This window comes from Phallusia mammillata, chromosome 3 (genome assembly GCF_965637545.1).
Source record: "Phallusia mammillata chromosome 3, kaPhaMamm4.hap1.1, whole genome shotgun sequence".
NCBI classification, from domain to species: domain Eukaryota; kingdom Metazoa; phylum Chordata; class Ascidiacea; order Phlebobranchia; family Ascidiidae; genus Phallusia; species Phallusia mammillata.
Window position 1 is genome coordinate 29,592,208 of NC_137254.1, and position 19,312 is coordinate 29,611,519.

The 19,312-nt window shown below is 36.8% G+C and overlaps 3 protein-coding genes and 1 long non-coding RNA gene across 5 annotated transcripts; 1 reads left to right on the forward strand and 3 right to left on the reverse strand.

The window, feature by feature from the left end:
• Positions 1 to 595: 595 nt before the first annotated feature.
• On the forward strand, positions 596 to 3,032 carry LOC145218273 (uncharacterized). Its single transcript, XR_013857557.1, has 5 exons — positions 596 to 644; positions 904 to 972; positions 1,519 to 2,003; positions 2,063 to 2,126; positions 2,943 to 3,032. It is a non-coding gene; the product is annotated as an uncharacterized LOC145218273 (long non-coding RNA).
• A 2,656-nt stretch (positions 3,033 to 5,688) lies between these two features.
• Positions 5,689 to 9,062, reverse strand: LOC145218270 (uncharacterized). Of its 2 annotated transcripts, XM_080085680.1 has the most exons (10): positions 8,722 to 9,062; positions 8,337 to 8,491; positions 7,853 to 8,003; positions 7,553 to 7,630; positions 7,201 to 7,366; positions 7,109 to 7,140; positions 6,971 to 7,048; positions 6,787 to 6,888; positions 6,590 to 6,721; positions 5,689 to 6,026 (listed from the first exon to the last, which is right to left on the reverse strand). In XM_080085680.1, the coding sequence occupies exons 1-10, from the start codon at positions 8,801 to 8,803 to the stop codon at positions 5,944 to 5,946; spliced, it is 1,059 nt and encodes a 352-aa protein (XP_079941806.1). In that variant the 5' UTR covers positions 8,804 to 9,062; the 3' UTR covers positions 5,689 to 5,943. The 2 variants fall into 2 exon arrangements, with proteins under 2 accessions (XP_079941806.1, XP_079941807.1); XM_080085681.1 differs by lacking the exon at positions 6,971 to 7,048.
• Positions 9,063 to 9,259: 197 nt separating this feature from the next.
• LOC145218269 (palmitoyltransferase ZDHHC6-like) lies at positions 9,260 to 11,221 on the reverse strand. The gene has a single exon (XM_080085679.1). The coding sequence runs from the start codon at positions 11,163 to 11,165 to the stop codon at positions 9,987 to 9,989; it is 1,179 nt and encodes a 392-aa protein (XP_079941805.1). The 5' UTR covers positions 11,166 to 11,221; the 3' UTR covers positions 9,260 to 9,986.
• A 30-nt stretch (positions 11,222 to 11,251) lies between these two features.
• LOC145218272 (kelch-like protein 10) lies at positions 11,252 to 18,946 on the reverse strand. The gene is made up of 13 exons (XM_080085682.1): positions 18,759 to 18,946; positions 18,320 to 18,428; positions 17,946 to 18,088; positions 17,318 to 17,497; positions 16,369 to 16,475; positions 15,870 to 16,024; positions 15,403 to 15,505; positions 14,869 to 15,032; positions 14,503 to 14,594; positions 13,860 to 13,965; positions 13,158 to 13,298; positions 12,469 to 12,686; positions 11,252 to 12,022 (listed from the first exon to the last, which is right to left on the reverse strand). Exons 1-13 carry the CDS (start codon positions 18,944 to 18,946, stop codon positions 11,770 to 11,772), a joined length of 1,959 nt encoding a protein of 652 aa, XP_079941808.1. The 3' UTR covers positions 11,252 to 11,769.
• Positions 18,947 to 19,312: the final 366 nt, after the last annotated feature.

A 19,312-nucleotide genomic window follows, 5' to 3' on the forward strand; every position in this document is an offset into this window, starting at 1 on the left:
TAATCTTAATTGTTTGTGAACCACATTATGTAAACTTAGGCCTACCATACGTCCTCTTTTTGGAGGACATGTCCTCCTTTTTAACAAAATCTGTTGTCCTCTGAGGACAAGAAAAGTGCCCAAATGTCCTCCTTTTTTGATTCAGAAAATACATATGTGACAATAATGGTTTTGAAAACAGGCAAGTATATATCTTCAGCTTATTTTTTTAAATAGTACAAGTGGATTTTACATTTTTTGAAAATACAAGTTTATTTTAGTGTTGTGATGTGATAAACGGTAAACTTATCGAAATTATTGTGTCTAATTTCTAAGGCTTTTAATTTTGCGGGAGCCTGAAAGTGTTTTTTGTGTTCGTTTCAACAATGTGTCCTCCTTTTGGGGGATGGAAATATGGTAGGCCTATGCAAACTGCTTATCTTTCCCCGGGGAAGTTGATTGGTCAAAACAGGTGACTGCCTGATTGGACAAACGAATGCTCGAAAACTCCACAGGCAGGGAATTGACGCGAAGATTGGGGATCACGTAGCTGACTTGCAGGGGCAACAAGGTTAATATAAAAGGAAAGAGCTGACTGAAAATGAAACTTTTTTTCAGGACGAGGAGGGAGACGAACGCCGCTCAAAACTCTGGTAGTTTTACAGGTAAATTAAAGTTTGTTGTTTATATGAGTAAACCGCATCTATAATGTGAGTCATTGCTGTAATGCTCTGCGTTGTAACGTAATCTTTTTAATGTTTAAACAAGTTTCAAAATGAAGGGGGAGTTCGTATTGAACACTAATGATTGTATGATTTACAACTTTATAAATGAGAACTAAGCTTAATAATAACTTTGAATGTAACTTTCACCTTGGCTCTCAACCAATTGATCTTTGCTGAGAATGCTTCTTTTTTTCTATAGACTGTCAGAGATGCTTGTGGCTTTCCGCACAAGCTTGGGGATTTACGGCGAAATAGCTGTTTTCAACAGGTAAGGAGTTAGTTGTGTGAAACGTTAGGTGGCTACGGTCTAAAACAAATGATAGTTTACGTCAGGGGTGTGCAACCTGCGGCCCGCGGGCCAAATGCGGCCCTTGATTAAAGGTTGTGCGGCCCGAAGAGACGTTTGGATTTTAAATGTACTGGCAAACGAGTCCAACTATTTTTATTTTTGAGCAGATTAATGCGCCCAATGCTATTTTTTGCGACCTGGCTATATGAGACTAGAATCAAATGCGAATTTTACTTGTAGTTAAGCATATTTGGTAAGCAACAAAGTGAAATCACCTTGTGTTATACACAAGTGCTAATTTCGGCAATTACATTTCCCCCCACAGTAACAAAGGTTGCACACCCCTCGTTTACTCAATGCCTCTTTACACTTGATATCCCGGTAGCTTGGTTTATTATAACTTTGCCCAAGTAAGCAGCAAATTAATAACATTTCAAAGACTTTGAACGTTTTTTGCAATGAATGTAGATTGTTAATTAATGGTTAATCGCCTTTTCTCTAATCACTTTTTATGACATATTGCAGCTATGACGTCCGTATCGTCATAATCGAACCCGATTGATGACGCTGGGAATGGGTGACGTCATGATTTGCTTACGAAATCGGTTTGTTAATGATTTTTTCGTCGTTTCAATTTTAGGGCCGATCCCAGAACCTTGTTTTGCCTATTTTTTGTTTACTTTTTATTCCCTACCCTTATTTTTCTTTTTACTTCTATTTACTATATTTTTTTCGCCGCATTATATGATATAGATTGTGTGCACGGCTCTCTATATCATTTTTGTGGATTTTTGAAACAAGGTTCCGGGTTATTTTACGCGCATTAATATCGATTTCAAATTTGTTAATATTTTTTATTTAATTTAATTATTTTTTTAATTATTTTTTTGGGTAAATTTCCGCGGGGCTCATTTTGGTTCGCCTGTTGTTTGGGTAATTGACCGATTTTGTGGCATTTTGTGGCGTCATTGCAAACCTTCGCGGACAAGAATGGAACCGAAGTCCCATTGGTGAGTTGTAAACTTGACAAAATACTTAACATGGCAAAACAACTTATTTGTCGCTTTAGAGCGGCCGAGTCGTCGACGGCGTCATCCCGGAGGAACCCTCAGTGCTTCGAAGGATGCCTCTCGGTAAATAAACAGTTTACATTTATTTCCACTTTAAAATAATTTGTGCTTTTCACTTTTAACTCTATACTATTCCGCAACAACATTTTTGTGGCCATATAGACTATGTGTAGTACATTATATAATCACGAGTCACTCAATACGAGAGATGGAGACAACAGTCGCGAATAATAACAAACTAAAAACTTTTTACAAGTCTGCCAGAGCCCAGGGCCACCCACGGGTACCACGAAATGTATCTTTTGGGGGGTGGGTGGGGCACAAGTTGTATTTCGGGGGCCACGGGTGTAGGCTATTATTTTTCTTTTATAATTCGCAGGATTGAGTGTGTGTTGCAAATACTTGTCTTCCTACTTGAATTGACTATTTCCCACACTCTTTGTCCATATTAAAGGTTTATTGTTTGCATCATTCGAATGTTTAAAGTGTTAAAATGTGCAGGGCTACGTGTCAAAATGTGTCTTGAGATATCCAGGGTTCGTTTAAGCGCAAAACGAACAACTCTTACATGTAGGTCCCTCATTCATTAAAATATTGATACGAATCTTCTATTTAACATAAACCAAGACAAGAATACTTACCCCGATAGACCTGGACTTTACAATTAATTGAGTTTGCCCTCCTACAATTTTGGTAGGGGGTCACGGGTTTTACGAGGTTATTTAAAGGGGGGCAAAGACACCAGAAAGTTACTTTTAGGGGCCACGAAAGGTTGAGAAACACTGATATAGGCTATATATATCATTAATATCCCTTAAACCTTAGCTGTTCGGAGCTTAACATATCTGTTTTATTTAAACATTGTGGGTTTATTTGCAGTCGAGTCGGCTCGAAATGAAGACGGAATGAAGAGACGGCGATGATCAACATCAGGATCAGCAATTGGTATGTGGAGTTTTTAATATTAAACCAACTATACTTTAGGTTAATTGGGGATGGGTAACGGGGAACAGCGATGTCAGTTTCACTTGACTAGTTTACTAAACCTCAAAATCTAACCCCTCTGACAATATTAATTTAAAATCAATTAAAACTGGATTAAATTAAGGCCCTACATCCCGTCATTAGATTAGCATAACTTATTAGCATAACTTAACTAGGCTATCTCGCCACTTACAAGGTCAGTACTCTGCCCAGGATGTCAGTATACCCAACTGCAGTTGTTTAAAGTTATGGCCGCGGATTGAGCGGCTTGCACCGTAACTTTACCACAGTGTGGGTTCCAATCTTTTTACCGGATTTTCTTTTCCTGACCTTAACTTTTTACTATATAATTACTTTATAACTTAGGCTTAGTTGTTTTTTTAGCCCTTCTTTACCCGGTTGACATATCAGGCCTAACTGCAGTGTTGACGTTGCGCTTGCGTAACTAGACCACAGTTGAAGCTCTCTTGAATTGGTTCTTTTCCCTATCTCAGTTACATACTTAATTTTTTTAACCACTAAATTTTAGTTTAGTATTTTTTTTCTTTTTTTACTACTTAACTTAACTTAACTAGGCTATCTCGCCACTTAAAAGGTCAGTACTCTGCCCAGGATGTCAGTATACCCAACTGCAGTTGTTTAAAGTTATGGCCGCGGATTGAGCGGCTTGCACCGTAACTTTACCACAGTGTGGGTTCCAATCTTTTTAACGGATTTTCTTTTCCTGACCTTAACTTTTTACTATATAATTACTTTATAACTTAGGCTTAGTTGTTTTTTTGGCCCTTCTTTACCCGGTTGACATATCAGGCCTAACTGCAGTGTTGACGTTGCGCTTGCGTAACTAGACCACAGTTGAAGCTCTCTTGAATTGGTTCTTTTCCCTATCTCAGTTACATACTTAATTTTTTTAACCACTAAATTTTAGTTTAGTATTTTTTTTCTTTTTTTACTACTTAACTTAACTAGGCTATCTCGCCACTTAAAAGGTCAGTACTCTGCCCAGGATGTCAGTATACCCAACTGCAGTTGTTTAAAGTTATGGCCGCGGATTGAGCGGCTTGCACCGTAACTTTACCACAGTGTGGGTTCCAATCTTTTTAACGGATTTTCTTTTCCTGACCTTAATTTTTTTACTATATATAACTTAGGCTTAGTTGTTTTTTGGCCCTTCTTTACCCGGTTGACATATCAGGCCTAACTGCAGTGTTGACGTTGCGCTTGCGTAACTAGACCACAGTTGAAGCTATCTTGAATTGGTTCTTTTCCTTATCTCAATTAGTTTTTTATGTTTAATAATTTTCCAATCTAATTTTTTTTTATTTAATTTTAATTCTAGGCCTTAAGGTACTTGATCCACCAGTTAACTATATTTATAATTAACTTTAGCTTGTGGGTAATAATAGTGGGGTATCCGGAACCTTGTTTTTTACTATTTTTTGTTTACTTTTTCCTTCACTACCCTTTTTTACTTTTTATTCCATCTATATTTTTTTCGCCGCATTATATGATATAGATTGTGTGCACGGCTCTCTATATCATTTTTGCGGATTTTAAACAAGGTTCCGGGTTTAATATATAGGTTAGGATAAATCTTAATCCAATTACGTTTAAATGTCCGTAATTAACTCTTACGCGCCTCGTTACGTTTTTAATAAACGCGCCTCTTTAAGGTGGATCAAATACTTCCTAAACTAATAAATTAAGTTTAAATAAATAAATTAGATTAAATCAATCAATTTGATTTAATCTAACAACCAATTAGATTAAACAACTTGGACTTAAATTAAATAACTTGGACTTAAATTAAATAACTTGGACTTAAATTAAATAACTTGGACTTAAATTAAATAACTTGGACTTAAATTAAATAACTTGGACTTAGATTAAATAACTTATAAATAACTTAGATGTAAATAAATAAGTTAGATTTTAACTTAATTATGGCCCATTTTGAGGTTTGGTTAGTTGGTCAGTGAGTTGCCATCGCTTAATGCTTTTTCTTTAACTTTTTAATTTGTTACATTGTATATTAACATGATAATTCCAACTGTATGTGTTTCAGCCAGTCTGTTTTCCTCGTTCGGTTGTGGTTCTGCGCCGAACGAGGGTTTCTCTACTGTCTTAGACGAAACCCATTGCGTGGGTTGACACCTTGACGCGGTGCAATGGCTTTGAACTAAGATCGACCCGCAGAACCAATAGGGCTATTTTAACTTAGTATAAGATCTTCTTGGTCGAGTTATTTTGTCTATGGCAGGGGTGGGCAACCCTTTATTAAAGGTTGTGCGGCCCGCACAGACGCTTGGATTTCAAAAGTACTGGCAAACGAGTCCATATTTTGATGGATTATTACATATTTTTAAACTGATTAATGTGCCTGGTGCTAGTTTTTTGCGATCTGGCAAAATGTGCCTAGAATCAAATACGAATTATACTTGTAGTTAAGCATATTTGGTAAGAATCACTTTGTGTGATGCACATGTCAGATGTGCGGCCCTCGATCCATAATTGGCCCTACAGTAACAAAGGTCGCCCACCCCTGGTCTACGGAAACCCATCACCTATATACGCTACACTACCTTATGTTGCCATTGTGTTGACACTTAGGGCTCTAGCCAAGTTTCAATCATGTATCAAATTATTTGGCATAAACATTTTTATGAAACAAATACAAAAACAATCAGAAACAACGTTATAATAGAATGTGTCGGCGTTTAGAACAAGGCATAGAAAAATGAATAGCTTCATAGACAGCAAAGCTATTGCAGTTTAAGAGACCAGTTCAGTTTAAGAGACAAGTTCGCACCAAATCCACATCTGTAGGCTCTACAGATGTAACCAAGCTGCAGTGAAAAAGGCAACCCATATATTCCTTGCACTAACTTTGCAGTTGTTACCACTGAATATATCCCCATTTAGTGATTTTCTTTCTTGGGAATGAAGGCCTGGTACTTTTCCGTTTAGTGGTGCTGTACTCTGAAACAAATTTCAACATAAATTAGGGATAGGCTGAGCCGAGTCAGAACCTTATTACTCAGCACCAAGCATCTCTGTTGTTGATGCTCGATGCTCGGCCGACCTGTTGCACCCGAGCATTAAGTTTACATATTCATGCCCTGCTGGCATACAAACTAGTGCTCCGAGGCGTTTCCTTAGGATAGAAAACGCGCACTTCTAGGGCCTGTACAGCTTAATAAATCACTGGTGACGTAAAGGGTCTTGGAATGCCTCAAAAGTAGAGTGAATTAGGAAAGATTGTGACAATGCACCTGGGGTGTTACCCAAGCACCAGGCATTAAAAAAAAGATGCTCCGTACTCGACCAACGCCTATCCCTAATAGAAAAGGTAGATTAAGTGACTATTTGCTGTTGTGATGACTTGTTACATTTTGTTGTAATGCTCAAATATTTTCTGGACAACTATTCTGGTACATCAATCATAATCCCCTTTTATCATAATACAGGTTTTTGCCTTGCATGTATTGAAACAACCTCTCCCATAATAATTTGGGTTAGGTGAAAACAAAAACAACTTTCACCTGAATATTTGAGCGGAAAGTTTGGTTTAGAGGTACCCTCTTTTGTTGATGGATCGGACATCAAATGATTTTCATCATTCAAATTACAAACCATGTCTTCATCATTATTTGGTAGCATGCAATCCTGAAGATCTAATATATAAGAGAGTTATCGCATAAACTAACCAAACAATTGCCCAGTAACAATGCAATGTTACCCGCACATATCCTAGAATCTGTTTCCATTGATGTGGAACCCTGGCCTATATTGGAATGCACATTAATTTCATCACTAAGATCTGTACAACTCATTTCATCACCTAGCATACAAATAATAAGTTTGTGAATTAGGCTATGCCTATGATCAGATAATGTGCTTAATTTGCTGAAAAATATGTTTACCTTGTAGCCTATTAGCAGGTGCTTCTTTTCCTTGTTCCTTGTTTGAGGGTTCTTTGTTTTGGGAAAAAAATTTTGCATCTAATTTTGAAAGAAAAAAAATCTGCAAGGGATTGTTTAATGAAAACAATTTATGCTAACCTTGGGAATGTTCTTCTGCATTCTTGCCTTTTCTAAACAACACAAATGCTAATAATATGTAGTTATCATTACATTACAAAATTTAGACTTACTGCAATCGTCTAAATTTAATTTTATCTTTATTCCTGAGAATTTTTCTCATTTTGTTAATGCCATATTGTGAAGGTTTTGAAAATGAAACACCATCTGGTAAACCTTCCACATAGAATGTGTTTGATTTGTAAGGAACTTTCCCTCCTGTAGATCCAAAGCACTCAGCTGAAATTTTACACAAATTGATGAAAAGTATATAGTTAACCAAGTTGTAGCACATGAAGTGCAACTTCTTAAATTAGTCCTTAGGGCAAAGATTCATAAGCATGTTTTTGCAAAAAAGATATATATGCAAAAGTGCCATGTTTTTTTTTTGTTTAGTATTTTGTTCATATAATTACAAATACTTACCATATTTTGTATTGAATAATTCTTGAACAACTTTTCGAAGACTTTCGCGTTTGTTGTTGTCAGTTCGGGGTGTTTTCTCTAAACAAAAAATGAACAGAACATCTTTATACTAGAACATATCACAAATGATATGCCAAACCAAACTGCATGGTACACATTTGGTTTAAATCCAAGTAGATATTTTTTGTGTAAGAATTGTGTAGTAAAAAAATGGCACATATTTGGCGAAGCAAATCATATATGTTTAATAAGGAATAGCAACCTCCACAAAAATCACAACAGAGTTAAAACTGATCAAACCTCTTGCATAGGAACTGATAGCAAACTTTTGTTGAAACTCATAATTTTCTTCCATCCAATTCACAGTTTTCTGTGATCCAAACAAATGCACAACTCCTTCGAATATTGACAAGCCGGACGATTCCACATTTATTTTTTCTAGTTGTGTGCACTAAAACAAAAAATGTTCATGATTACATTACCAAAACATATTCTGATTACATTACCTAAACATAATTTGTTTTTTTAATTGAGGTTTTTATTATCTGTTTTATTCTTTAATATCCTGACGCTTCATTCCATATACAATATAAATAAACACCAAAACATGTTCTGTGACACTGTAATTTGTTTGTTTTTTAATTGAAGTTTTTATTATCTGTTTTATTCTTTAATACCCTAACACTTCATTCCATATACGATATAAATAAACACAGTGAAAATACTCCTTGATTTTTATTACATAGTCACTTTTACTTTTAATTTTATGCAAATTGAAACTTACAGAATACTTAATGTTGTTTAAATGCTTCTTAAAAAATCTGTTTTTCTGTCTATCATTCATTTTTTCATCAGTTGTTTCCCGATTTGTCTTTTTATTCCATTCCTGCTTTTCCTTGGCACTTAATGCTTTCCACTTCTTTCCAAATTCCCCAATACCTAAAGTAGAATACCGATTTTATAGTTTAAACACTTGCAATAGAATCAACAAACTGTGTAGCAGGGTGACTAAACATGTATTATATAGGTTGTTGTTTCTAATCTCGTTTCAGCCACATATCCAACATACTTGCAAAAGGCAGGGCAGCTGAGAACGGACTTACTATGAATGTATGTTGTACATCCATTAAATAAAAACAAATACTAAACAACTGATTGAACTGACTAACCTGTACCCGTGAGTTTTAACGTTGAACAGAACAAGTTATATCCATTCGAGCTCCGGCCTGTATTTTTCCTTTTAGGAGCCATACTGCTTAAGTAAACCAAAACTGAAAGAAGTCTAAAACCCGGAAGCAAACACGGTTCAATTTAACAGAACACAAAAAATGCGTATTATAATGCCTCGGTTTAGTCTTGAGGCGATTTGTGTACCGAAGCGAATGTTTTAACTGACAGTCAGGCTTTCAATACATCAATATTACGTTTTAGTTTAACACATCCAACCGCTTAAAAGCCTAAATTTTGTTAGAATCCAGCCGCTCAAAACATCCCATGACGTAACTCAGAAGGGGAATTACCCGGATAATGTGATAACTTCACATGGTTTTATGCAACATTACACACCGTTTCATGTAATTTAATATTCAAGTTTATCGTTTTCCGTAAACAATTTCAAGTTTATACTTTTGTGTAAGTCCTACATTGTATATGTCCTTTGGTAACATGATACTTGATTTCTGAAGCTACAATATAAACACATCACACTAACTGTAGTCTTTTGTCTTCACACATTATAAAACACAATTTCATTTCGAGTAATGTCAAAGGCAACAAAAGCAAAAAAGCAATTTGATTTCATGTGAGCAAAACAAAAGGTAAACATAAAAACCTCGAGTTATTTCGGTAACTGCAAATTGTTAGTTGGGCGACATTTTTAGCTAAAACAAAATACATAATTTGAAAATAAAATTGATAAATTACAATTAAAAAAATGATATAAATGAATTAATGTGGCTCTTGCATAAATTTAGAACATTAAAATTTCATTTGTACATAATAAACAATAAGAATTGGTTTAGGGTATTGTACATGCAGCTGTACCATAGCAAAAAATGTAACACGTACTAAACAGTAAAACGTTCGCAACTCAATAATACAGCTTTGCATGAACTGTGTACAGTGAACAGTGAATATCTTCCAGAAGAAATGACATTTCATATTTTCTAACTGACAAACACTCATGCATGTATCATTCTGCATGTAATATCACAAAGATGAGTCGTGAAAACATAATCACAACCAGTGTTTTTTTTAAGGTGTTTTGAAATTTCTCCAGCGGTTTCCCAAAATTTGGACTTATGGCTATTTTTTGCAAATATGGCTATTTTTTGGTATTTAAATGAACACTTGCGGTCTCTTAAAACTACTTAGCGGTCACCCAAACCAAACCTTAAAAATAAACCTGATCACAACAAAGATTAGTTTCACAACATCATGACACCTTTTCTTTATCATTGTTGTCATATTGTCCTATGTGGCCAGCTGCAACTGCACATCTTCTTGGAAACCACCCACGTTCTCGGACACCAGATTTGACAAGCTTATCTGGTATAGACTTGTCACCATATAACCAGTACTTATTACCCCTTGATACAATCACAATATCACCTTTTTGAAGAGGTATTCTTGGTTCATCAGTGCAAGGAAATCTAATGCAAGTACAGAAACCTTGTGTACATGGAAACCATCTTCCTGAATATTCCCTCGTCGCAATGTACTTTACCATTCTTTCACGTTTCCATAACTTTTGTTGCAGTTGTTCTACAGTTAGAGTATACTGATCACAGCCTTCAACAACAGGCCATGTTATGCCATCTCCTCTTGGCCCACAAGACATATTTACCACTTGAAGGAGGTTTTGTTTAACACCTAAGTCGTATGGATAAACAAAATCAGGCTCATTGTTAATGTCACGACGATCTTCTGCTTTTTCTACAATCCACTGCTCAATTCCAGTGCAGTTTCTCCAGACAGACTTGACTTGATGATAAAACAGAAAACCAACAGCAAAGGTTGTGCCAAGGGCAAGACCAGTTGCAAACAAATTCACAATGAATGCATTTAATGTGAAGTTCACTGGATAGTATGCGGTGCTTAAGTACTCGCTGCGGTGAAACAACTGCTTCCAAACAGTAGCACAATAGACAAGAAATGCATGAAAACATCCAATAGGGGCAAAGAAAACGAACATAATAAAGTTTGTATGATTAAAATGGCCACAGCAGTTGTTTATCCAGGGACAATGGTGATCCATTTTCAGCACACACCGCTTGCAAATTCTGCAGTGATGTGCCCGTGGTGGTTTATAACCTTGACATATCTTACAGAACTGAAGAAACTGTTTGTCGCTTTCCTTTTCAGGGGCCCAGTGCTTTGAAACATAACCTGGCCCTTTGAGGATAGCACGAAAAAAATTGCCTAAAATTAGGGCTAGCCAAAAAGTTAGTAGTAGCACGTTGCATTTCCCCAACAAACTATTCCTTGGCGGCCACAGCCAGACCATGCTGTCCACAATGGCCACTGTGTAACATGTGAAGACAATGAAAAGTGCAATGAGTGGTCCAAAGTGTATCAACCTTCCAAGGGACTTGACAGAAGTTATCCAACCCATGTTGATGCACAATTGAGATTTAATTAACTAGAAACTAAACAGAAAATGAAAGTACAGACGGTTTAGTTATTAAAACGACATAAAACCATCTAGTTAATATTTATTAGTCTTTATAATACAACCTGTATGTTTTATTACCTTAATGCACTGACAAAAACGCCAGAATCAAGTATATGTTTCTAAAAATCTTCAACTAACGTCGTACTCCTGTCTCGACCTAAGTTGTATTTAAATTTCCCCACAAATATTTGGTGTTAAAACGATTTCTTCTGCTTACACCAAAAGTGTTTCCAAAACTAAACAAATCTACATTTGAGGTGAGTTTATTTTTAAAAAAGGGGTTTCACTGCACAATGAGATAAAAGTAAGATATTTTAAAAAATAAGCTGTAAATGTTTCTTATTACTTTAAATTCTTATAAGTTTTTTTGTCGGCTTTTATCACCTTTTTTTAAAGAAAAGTTCTGCCGCTTTTGTAACACAACTTCGGTAAAGGCTTAATTTGTCGAGAATTGACGTCATTTTAACCCTTAAACTGCAAATCTCATTTTATTAGGCATTTATCTGACGTCATCAGCTTTTATTTATTTCAGGTCATCAGCACTCTACGCCATTAATTCCTCGTTCAGATCTAGGGAATCGGTTTCATCTCTTTCATCCAAATCCTCATCATCAGTTGTTATCCCACTTCGCTCCGAGAGGAAGGTGTCCTCCACGTTGATGGAAGAGGAAGTATCTTCGCGACCGTCCGGCAAATCACGTGGTACGCAATACTTTTTGATGACGTTATAAGGCAAGGCGGAAATTACGCAACAGCTCAGGGCACTTCGGCAAATGTGCATGTCTTTTATTTCAAACCTGTTTAATAAACAAGGCTGGTTGCAAAACATAATTACAAACATAAAAGAAATGCCTCATCACCGTTTGGGCTATTGAATTACAAACATATATGTACTAAGTAAACATTATGCTTGAAACAATTGTGTAATTTAGTAAAATATTATTTTTCTACTAAAGCTAGGTATTTAGGCTATGCACACACAATGCTTACACCAGTCGCCTATAATTGCCTAACGTCGTTTTAGTCAATTTTTCGAACTATATGGGTGTATGTGCGTGGCATAAGTGATTTAGGAATTGATTCCAATAGTCACAGTGGTTAAAACTTCGGTTCTATGGCACGCTTGGCATTTTTTTAGGTGAGGGGCCAGGTGGTAGTCGCTTTGAAGTACTTCTCATATTCCAAGGCATGGAAAAATTTCCCCTTAGCTACGTATGTAGGTTCGTCACCCCAAACATCTCACCATTCATTAGCTGTGTCATCGTAAGCTTCAACGTCAGAAGAAGTCTGATGCCCGTTGTATCCCCCGACCACAATCAACTGATCGTCGATGACCTCTATGCCGAAGTTTGACCTTGGCTTGTTCATGCTCGACGTGTTTCGCCACGTGTTGGTTGCTGGGCAATACGCCTCGGCGTGTTTCAAGCGGTTCATGCCATCAAAACCGCCAACGGCGTAAACCTATACACTCATAGATCCCTTTCACACAGATGACTTTCATTACTTTAAACCGATAAACAAATCGATAATATTTAAAACAAAAAAAGTTGATTGAAGTGTTCTGTGAAAAAACACAACCTACTCTGGGTCACCTGAAAGGCATTTATGTACCGCATGCTGGCATAAAACTAGTACATTGTACACAAAAGATAGGGAGTCTTATAACAATCATTGGACCTAAAAGTTAGACAGCCAACACCAGTGGTCCATAACCTTTCATCATTGTTATGGCCATGGGCAAAAGTCAAGAATTTCATCTAGCCGATTTTCAAAGAAAATAAACCACAAACTATGACGTCATAGAAGGATGACGTCACGAAACCAAAAATGATGACCCAACCCTTTTACAAAATGTCAAATTACCCCCTTTATAGTAGATGGTATCATACAAGGTGCCTGTTAAGTTAAAGCCACAACGTTACTGAGACGTGCCGATTGGTGGAAGCTAATAATTGATACTCCCGATCGTCGGCTTCTCATTGGCGTAATTCTTGTCCACGTGGCAGATTCTGGTTCGTAAAATTCGGCGGTGAAAAGACATTCCTGCCCGTTGAAGCCGCCTGCTATATAAACCTGCCTCGACAAAGCTTATCTGAAACCCGTCATTTAAAACTTAGAAAAAAACAAATAATGACCCTTACAGGGCTTTGGGTGTGTGTTTTAAATTTTATGTTAAAATATATTAAAATGTGCAAATACTTAAAATGTATAAAGATGCATTTTTGGACAAAAAAACAAGAGTTTTAATTGATAGCACAAAGCATTGGATGAACTTCTGCGAATGTTTTGATATTTTCAGTATTTTTACAGTGTTGATTATAAATCATCGGGGGAAAGGGCTTTTCTTTGGCTTGCAAGCAAAAGTCCTAAAACAGGCAAAAAATAGGCCTGACGATTATTTGTTGAATATCGTTTTATTATACTACTATATTTTTGCGACCCTAGAGCTCTATTTTTATAGGGGCACTTCGCAATAAAGGGGCATTTGTTACCTTATTTCGAACCCAAACACAAATTTAATTTCAAACAATTTTAAAACTGGTCTTCCATTTATACCAGTGACAAACTACACAAACAGATATTAGGGTAATAGGGTTTATGATATAGATTGCTGATCAAACCAACAGAGTTTACCCTTTCATTAAGTGACGTTGCGCTTGCGTCGCTCCGTTTCTCGTTCATATCAGGCAACACGCTCCAAGTTTTCCTCTCAGGATCGTAACACTCGCCAGAGCTAAGCCTTTACAACAACACAGATCGTAGAGTTAAAATAGCTTATAAAAAGGAGCAACTAAAATTTTATGCTGCAATAATGTTATAAATGACAAGCAACGCCACCCCATGACCTAAACACCCAAAGCTAAAGTCAGAAAAAAATAAAAGTTCATTATAGGAAGCAGGAAAGTGTAAACTTAAAATGCAAAATGCAAATTTATAGCTTTCAGCCGTCAATAAAAATACGCAAGCACGCATATTGAAACAAAAGCTACAACATATACCTCAGTGTATCTCATACAGAGTCTGCATGGCCTGATTTGGGCGTGGACCCGGACCAAAAGTACAAACTCAAAACCGAGTGTAAATACAGGCCAGAATCACGCCCGTTTAATTAAGACCCCGAGCACGACGCGAAGAGCCCGGCCCAACTGACAACTCTGGCCCCATGTGCTACATTGAACAAATACTAGAACCGTATAGAGGCAGAGGGCGGATAAACTAACATAGCGGGCTGTAGTTTGGCGACCAGTGGACCAGAGTATGAAGATCGGAGACTTACCTGCTTTCGCTGTTGTATCCGCCCAGCGCATAAATCTTTTTGTCCAAAACCGCCACACTGATGTAACATCGCTTCTGTTGCATCGCTGGTTCCTAAAGTTCAACAAACATCAATTGTAAATGTGAGGCAAATACTTTGTTCATTTATTTTTCCCCTACTCAAGCCAAATTAACTATATCTAAGCCACAAATGAGTGAATCCTTGTTTGCATCTATACAATCTAATAAACTGTAAAGGCCCTCCGTGCAGTGGGCTATACCTATATATTTCATATCAATTAAACAAAGGAAGCTAGCCTTTAATTAGTTATATACCCACATTTACGGAAGAAAGATTTTAAATTCAGTTTAAATTTTTCAAACCCACCTGAGCCCATTTGAAAGTTGTGACGTTAAATTTTCGCACAGTGTTGAAGTAATTTACTCCGTCGAACCCGCCGATGACGAACACCGACCCGTTCACGAACGCTACGCCGTGATAAGCGCATGGAACGTCGGCCAACGTTCGGTATCCGCTCCCGCTGTCTGCGTCTGTGAAATAATTACACAGTTGTGTGAGCCGTTAATCTACAAAAATCAGCACACTTTAACAGAAACAAATCAGACTTTCTTTTATCAAAACCACGTTAGGTTTGCAATAAACTATACGGGTGACAAGTTAAACGTTTCGGAAATGTACAAAACTTTGTCCAAAAAAGCAGAATGAAACAAAAAACATACAATTACGATTTTTTCACATTGTTTGCTTATGATTTGTATTTCTGTTTTAATTTTTGTAGAGTAAATAAATGTAAACTGCATGTTGGCAAGTAGCACAGTTTCTCGTGCGTTTGGCAAACATTTTAAGCTGTAGTATTATGTAAAGTGTAAACAAACAATAAGTTTAGTGGGCAGCTTGTACCTGGTATAGTGCTCACATTTAACCAGGTCTCGGCTCTCGGGTCGTAAGCCTCAATCGCGTTTGTGGGGCTTCCCCCGCTCCAGCCACCGACTGCCAACAAAACCTGCAGAATACATATCGAGTTTCAGCAAAATATGACACACCAGTGCACCGCAAAACATTTTCCAAAAAGCGGCACACTAAATTGTAGTTCGCCTTTGAACTTTTTGTGTCAGTCGTGTTTCTGAAACCCTTACACATGGTGCACTTATAAACAACTAACTTTGAGGCGCAGCATTGATACGAATGCAGAAAAAAATAGTGATAAAATATAACATGAAAAATTTGAGATAAATCACTGGGTGCAACATTTGTAAAACTAAAGCGTTAAGCAGGTACAAGCTACATAAACCTCCTCTAATCCAAATAAGTATTTAATTTAAGTCTACAATACTATTGAAGTCATAATATGTTTGCGAAGCTCTCACTTCATTTGGCAAACGCGGCCGCAGCAACGAGTTGAAAAGGTTCTCTCTGGTTGCCATGTAGTTGCTATCATGTGAATGGAGATCACAGACAACTTTCATAGCTTCTTTGATCAGGGATCTGCATTCCGACATGCATTCCATCACAAGATCACTGCCTGCACAGAATATCACCTTACATAAAGAAGCTATAGGTACCGCGCAGTCCGTAACAGAGGTCCCTGATTGATGAGCGGTTTTGTTAAAGAAAAGGATCGCAAAATTACATTCACTATTTGCGTAATATGTTGCGTTAAACTAACTCGGTCTGGCATAGCTTAAAACAACGGTTAGAAAGTCCGCATCGTTTTAAGATATCAAACAGGGTTATCGAAAGGTTACATATTCACTTTTACTATTTAAATCTCGAAATTCGTAGAAATGAATGCATTAAGCCGGTGGAAGCGATAGTCCATGAAATTAAACACTCGGCCTAGAATTGAACATATTCAGTTCAATTTACCTTTGACTTTAGTCATGAAGTATTCGGGATCGAGCAGACCCATACGAATTCCTTTCAGCAGGACGTTGAGGTGAATAATGCGACCCAGTTTGTCGTGTCTTACCCATCTAAAAATGTACATGAACTTTTTTATTATTGTTTATCCGTTACTTGGTATGCTTAAAAGAAATATTTCGAGGCCTGAGAGGTTTAGAAATCCTGGCCCAAACAATGACATACAAGCTCTAGCTCAGTGCTTGTCAACCTTTTTTGAAACTGTACACCCTTTTAACGTTTACTCAAAATTTGTACACCCTAGTGAAAAAATTATTCAACCCTGTAACACACTAAATCTGTGGTCCCAACAGAAATAATGATGATGAGCACAACACCAACAAGCCATAATCCATAATTTCAAAAATAACTACCATTAACAACGATTATCAAGTGAAATATTGAATTATGATGTCACAAATAAAGTTTTGTAACTTAAAATCAACATACACTTGAGATGCATGTTGTGCCATATATTGTACACTCCAGTCAGTCTGTTCTAAAACTGAAACCTGCCTATTGTGATGCCTGGGTCATAGGTATATTATATTTTGTATCTGGTACACCCCAGTACACCCCATCAAAATGGTACACCCTTTAAAAATTATGGTACACCCTGGGGTGTACAATACACCCGGTTGAAAAGCACTGCTCTAGCTTTTACTTTATTCTCTAAGTCAGTGGTCGGCAACCGCCGGTCCGCGACGAGTTCGTTACTGGGTCTTATAATTTTTCAGGTTAAATGCTTTAGACATTTTTCCCATGTATCCCCATATTAAACTAATTTATGTGTTTTCATTGTTAAATATTTGTAGTTTTTTGAAAGCGGTCCGCAGTAAAAAAAAAGATTGCCGACCCCTACTCTAAGTCACGCGTAAATAAAGGCTTTAATTTTTCATACATATTTTAAACTTGCCTGAAAACAGCTTCGCATACTGACTCTTCCAGCCTAACATTCAGTCTGTCGTCAGTTATCATCTCATTGAAGTCGTCAAATGACATAAAGAGGAATTCTTCACTTTTGCGAGAAATCTCCTCAAAATTGAAGAGGATGTAAGTGGTGGCCGCGTCGATAAGACGAACACAATGATATAACCTTCGACAACAAACAACAATTTTATCGTTGCAACTGCATCAACGGAGAATAGCTTGTGGTAAAAGGGAAAACACGACTTGTTTAAAGTACATTTAGATGCGTTTACATCCACAAGGAGGTTAAAATATTGTGGAAGAATATAATCATGCTTGTAATAAACTAAGCGTCGATACTCACATGACAGAGAAACACAACCCATGTTTTGCAAAGAAGGTTTTAACAGTCTACGTGCTCTCATGTGCAAATGCCTATAAAATCTGGACTTCACACCTTAATATCAAAGCTAAATTTGCGAGGCCGCTGTATCAAGCCTGGGTTAGAGAAAGGTATAGAGAAAACAGTGCCCACTATTTCGGGCTATTCCCCTTAAGTACAGCTGGTGACAAGACCATGATAGACCAGCTAAAGTTTGCCACAAAACACTGCTGTCGTGACCAAAAGTCCGTACCTGCCGTATTGTCGTATCCCTATGCAGTTCGTCGGTGTGAGTTGCTTTTTCAGGAACGCACAGCATTTGTCTTTCACGTAAGTGATAAGAAATTGGTCGGCAGCAGGCAGGAGTTCCTCGACGTTTAACGAAGTCACTACAACCTAATAAGGCCAACATTATTATGCGAACATTTACACCTGCACATATAGGCAGTTACATATAGTAATAATGTCCAACGTTATTATGCAAAATTTAAGCAGAAACTCACAGATGGTTATGATGAATTAATTGCCTTTTTTGTGAACAATTATTCGAAAAGTAATTGTTATTATTGACGTAATACTGCGGTAAAGTTATTATAGCGTCACAAGCATGGACTTTTGTTACAGCACCTGTCCAGTGTAGGCGAAGTTTAAGAGTGATGACATCATTTCAGGGGACACGCCTGGAATTTCGATTTCCTGCTTTTCAGCACTTTTCCAACCCCCGAGAAACAAAGATCTGCATAAAAAGTAGAAATTTTTGACGGACGTTTTGGTACAAACTGGGCGCAGAATATTACCACGTAAAGCGATGACACATAACAATCTGTTTGTTTCAAATCTACAGTCAGTAAGTGACTAGCAATGACAGAATTAGGTTGGTAAAATAAAACAGTTAGACAGGAATAAATTCAGCTGATTTGACCCAACAACTGGTTCATTATGACAACATATAGGTTACAATGGTGGTAGTTGTATCATTATGTTTTTACTGCCACTAAAATGAAATACTTTGTAGCCAAATATATAAATAACTACAAACGCATTTGTTTCAGATGCTCCTATTTACCGAAAATAGTCGCTGCAAGCACAGAGCACCAATCTGTGGACTGGAAATCTCGCATCTTGGACTTTTAGAACAACGTCGCAGAAAATTCCTTTATGTCGCAGTTCGTTGAACGTTAACCACCCGGCGTAGCATGGTAAACTTGAGTTTGAAACCATGGAACAGGCCGAAGTGCTGTTACTCAACGCCATCGCAAACTGTGCTCTGTGCAAATTGTAAACATAACTTGGCCATAGAAATATAATGTGGCTTTATTACGTCATAATAATACACATTTCAGTATTAATTGGTAAGTTCTCTATGGTATTACAGAAAAACTAAAATTTCGCTTACTTATACCTGTAAAAATTACGGCACATCTCAGTAAACAATATATTAGATCCAAATTACCATAAAATTGCAATTTTACTTTTTTTAATCTTAAAAACATTTTTTTATTTTTTTGCTTCTAAATCCGATATTTTTAGCTTTTCTGTATTTATTTTAATATCTGACGAAAGTTTAATCACAATTAAAACAATTATCTTGGGCAAAACTAATTTTACACAAAAAATCCA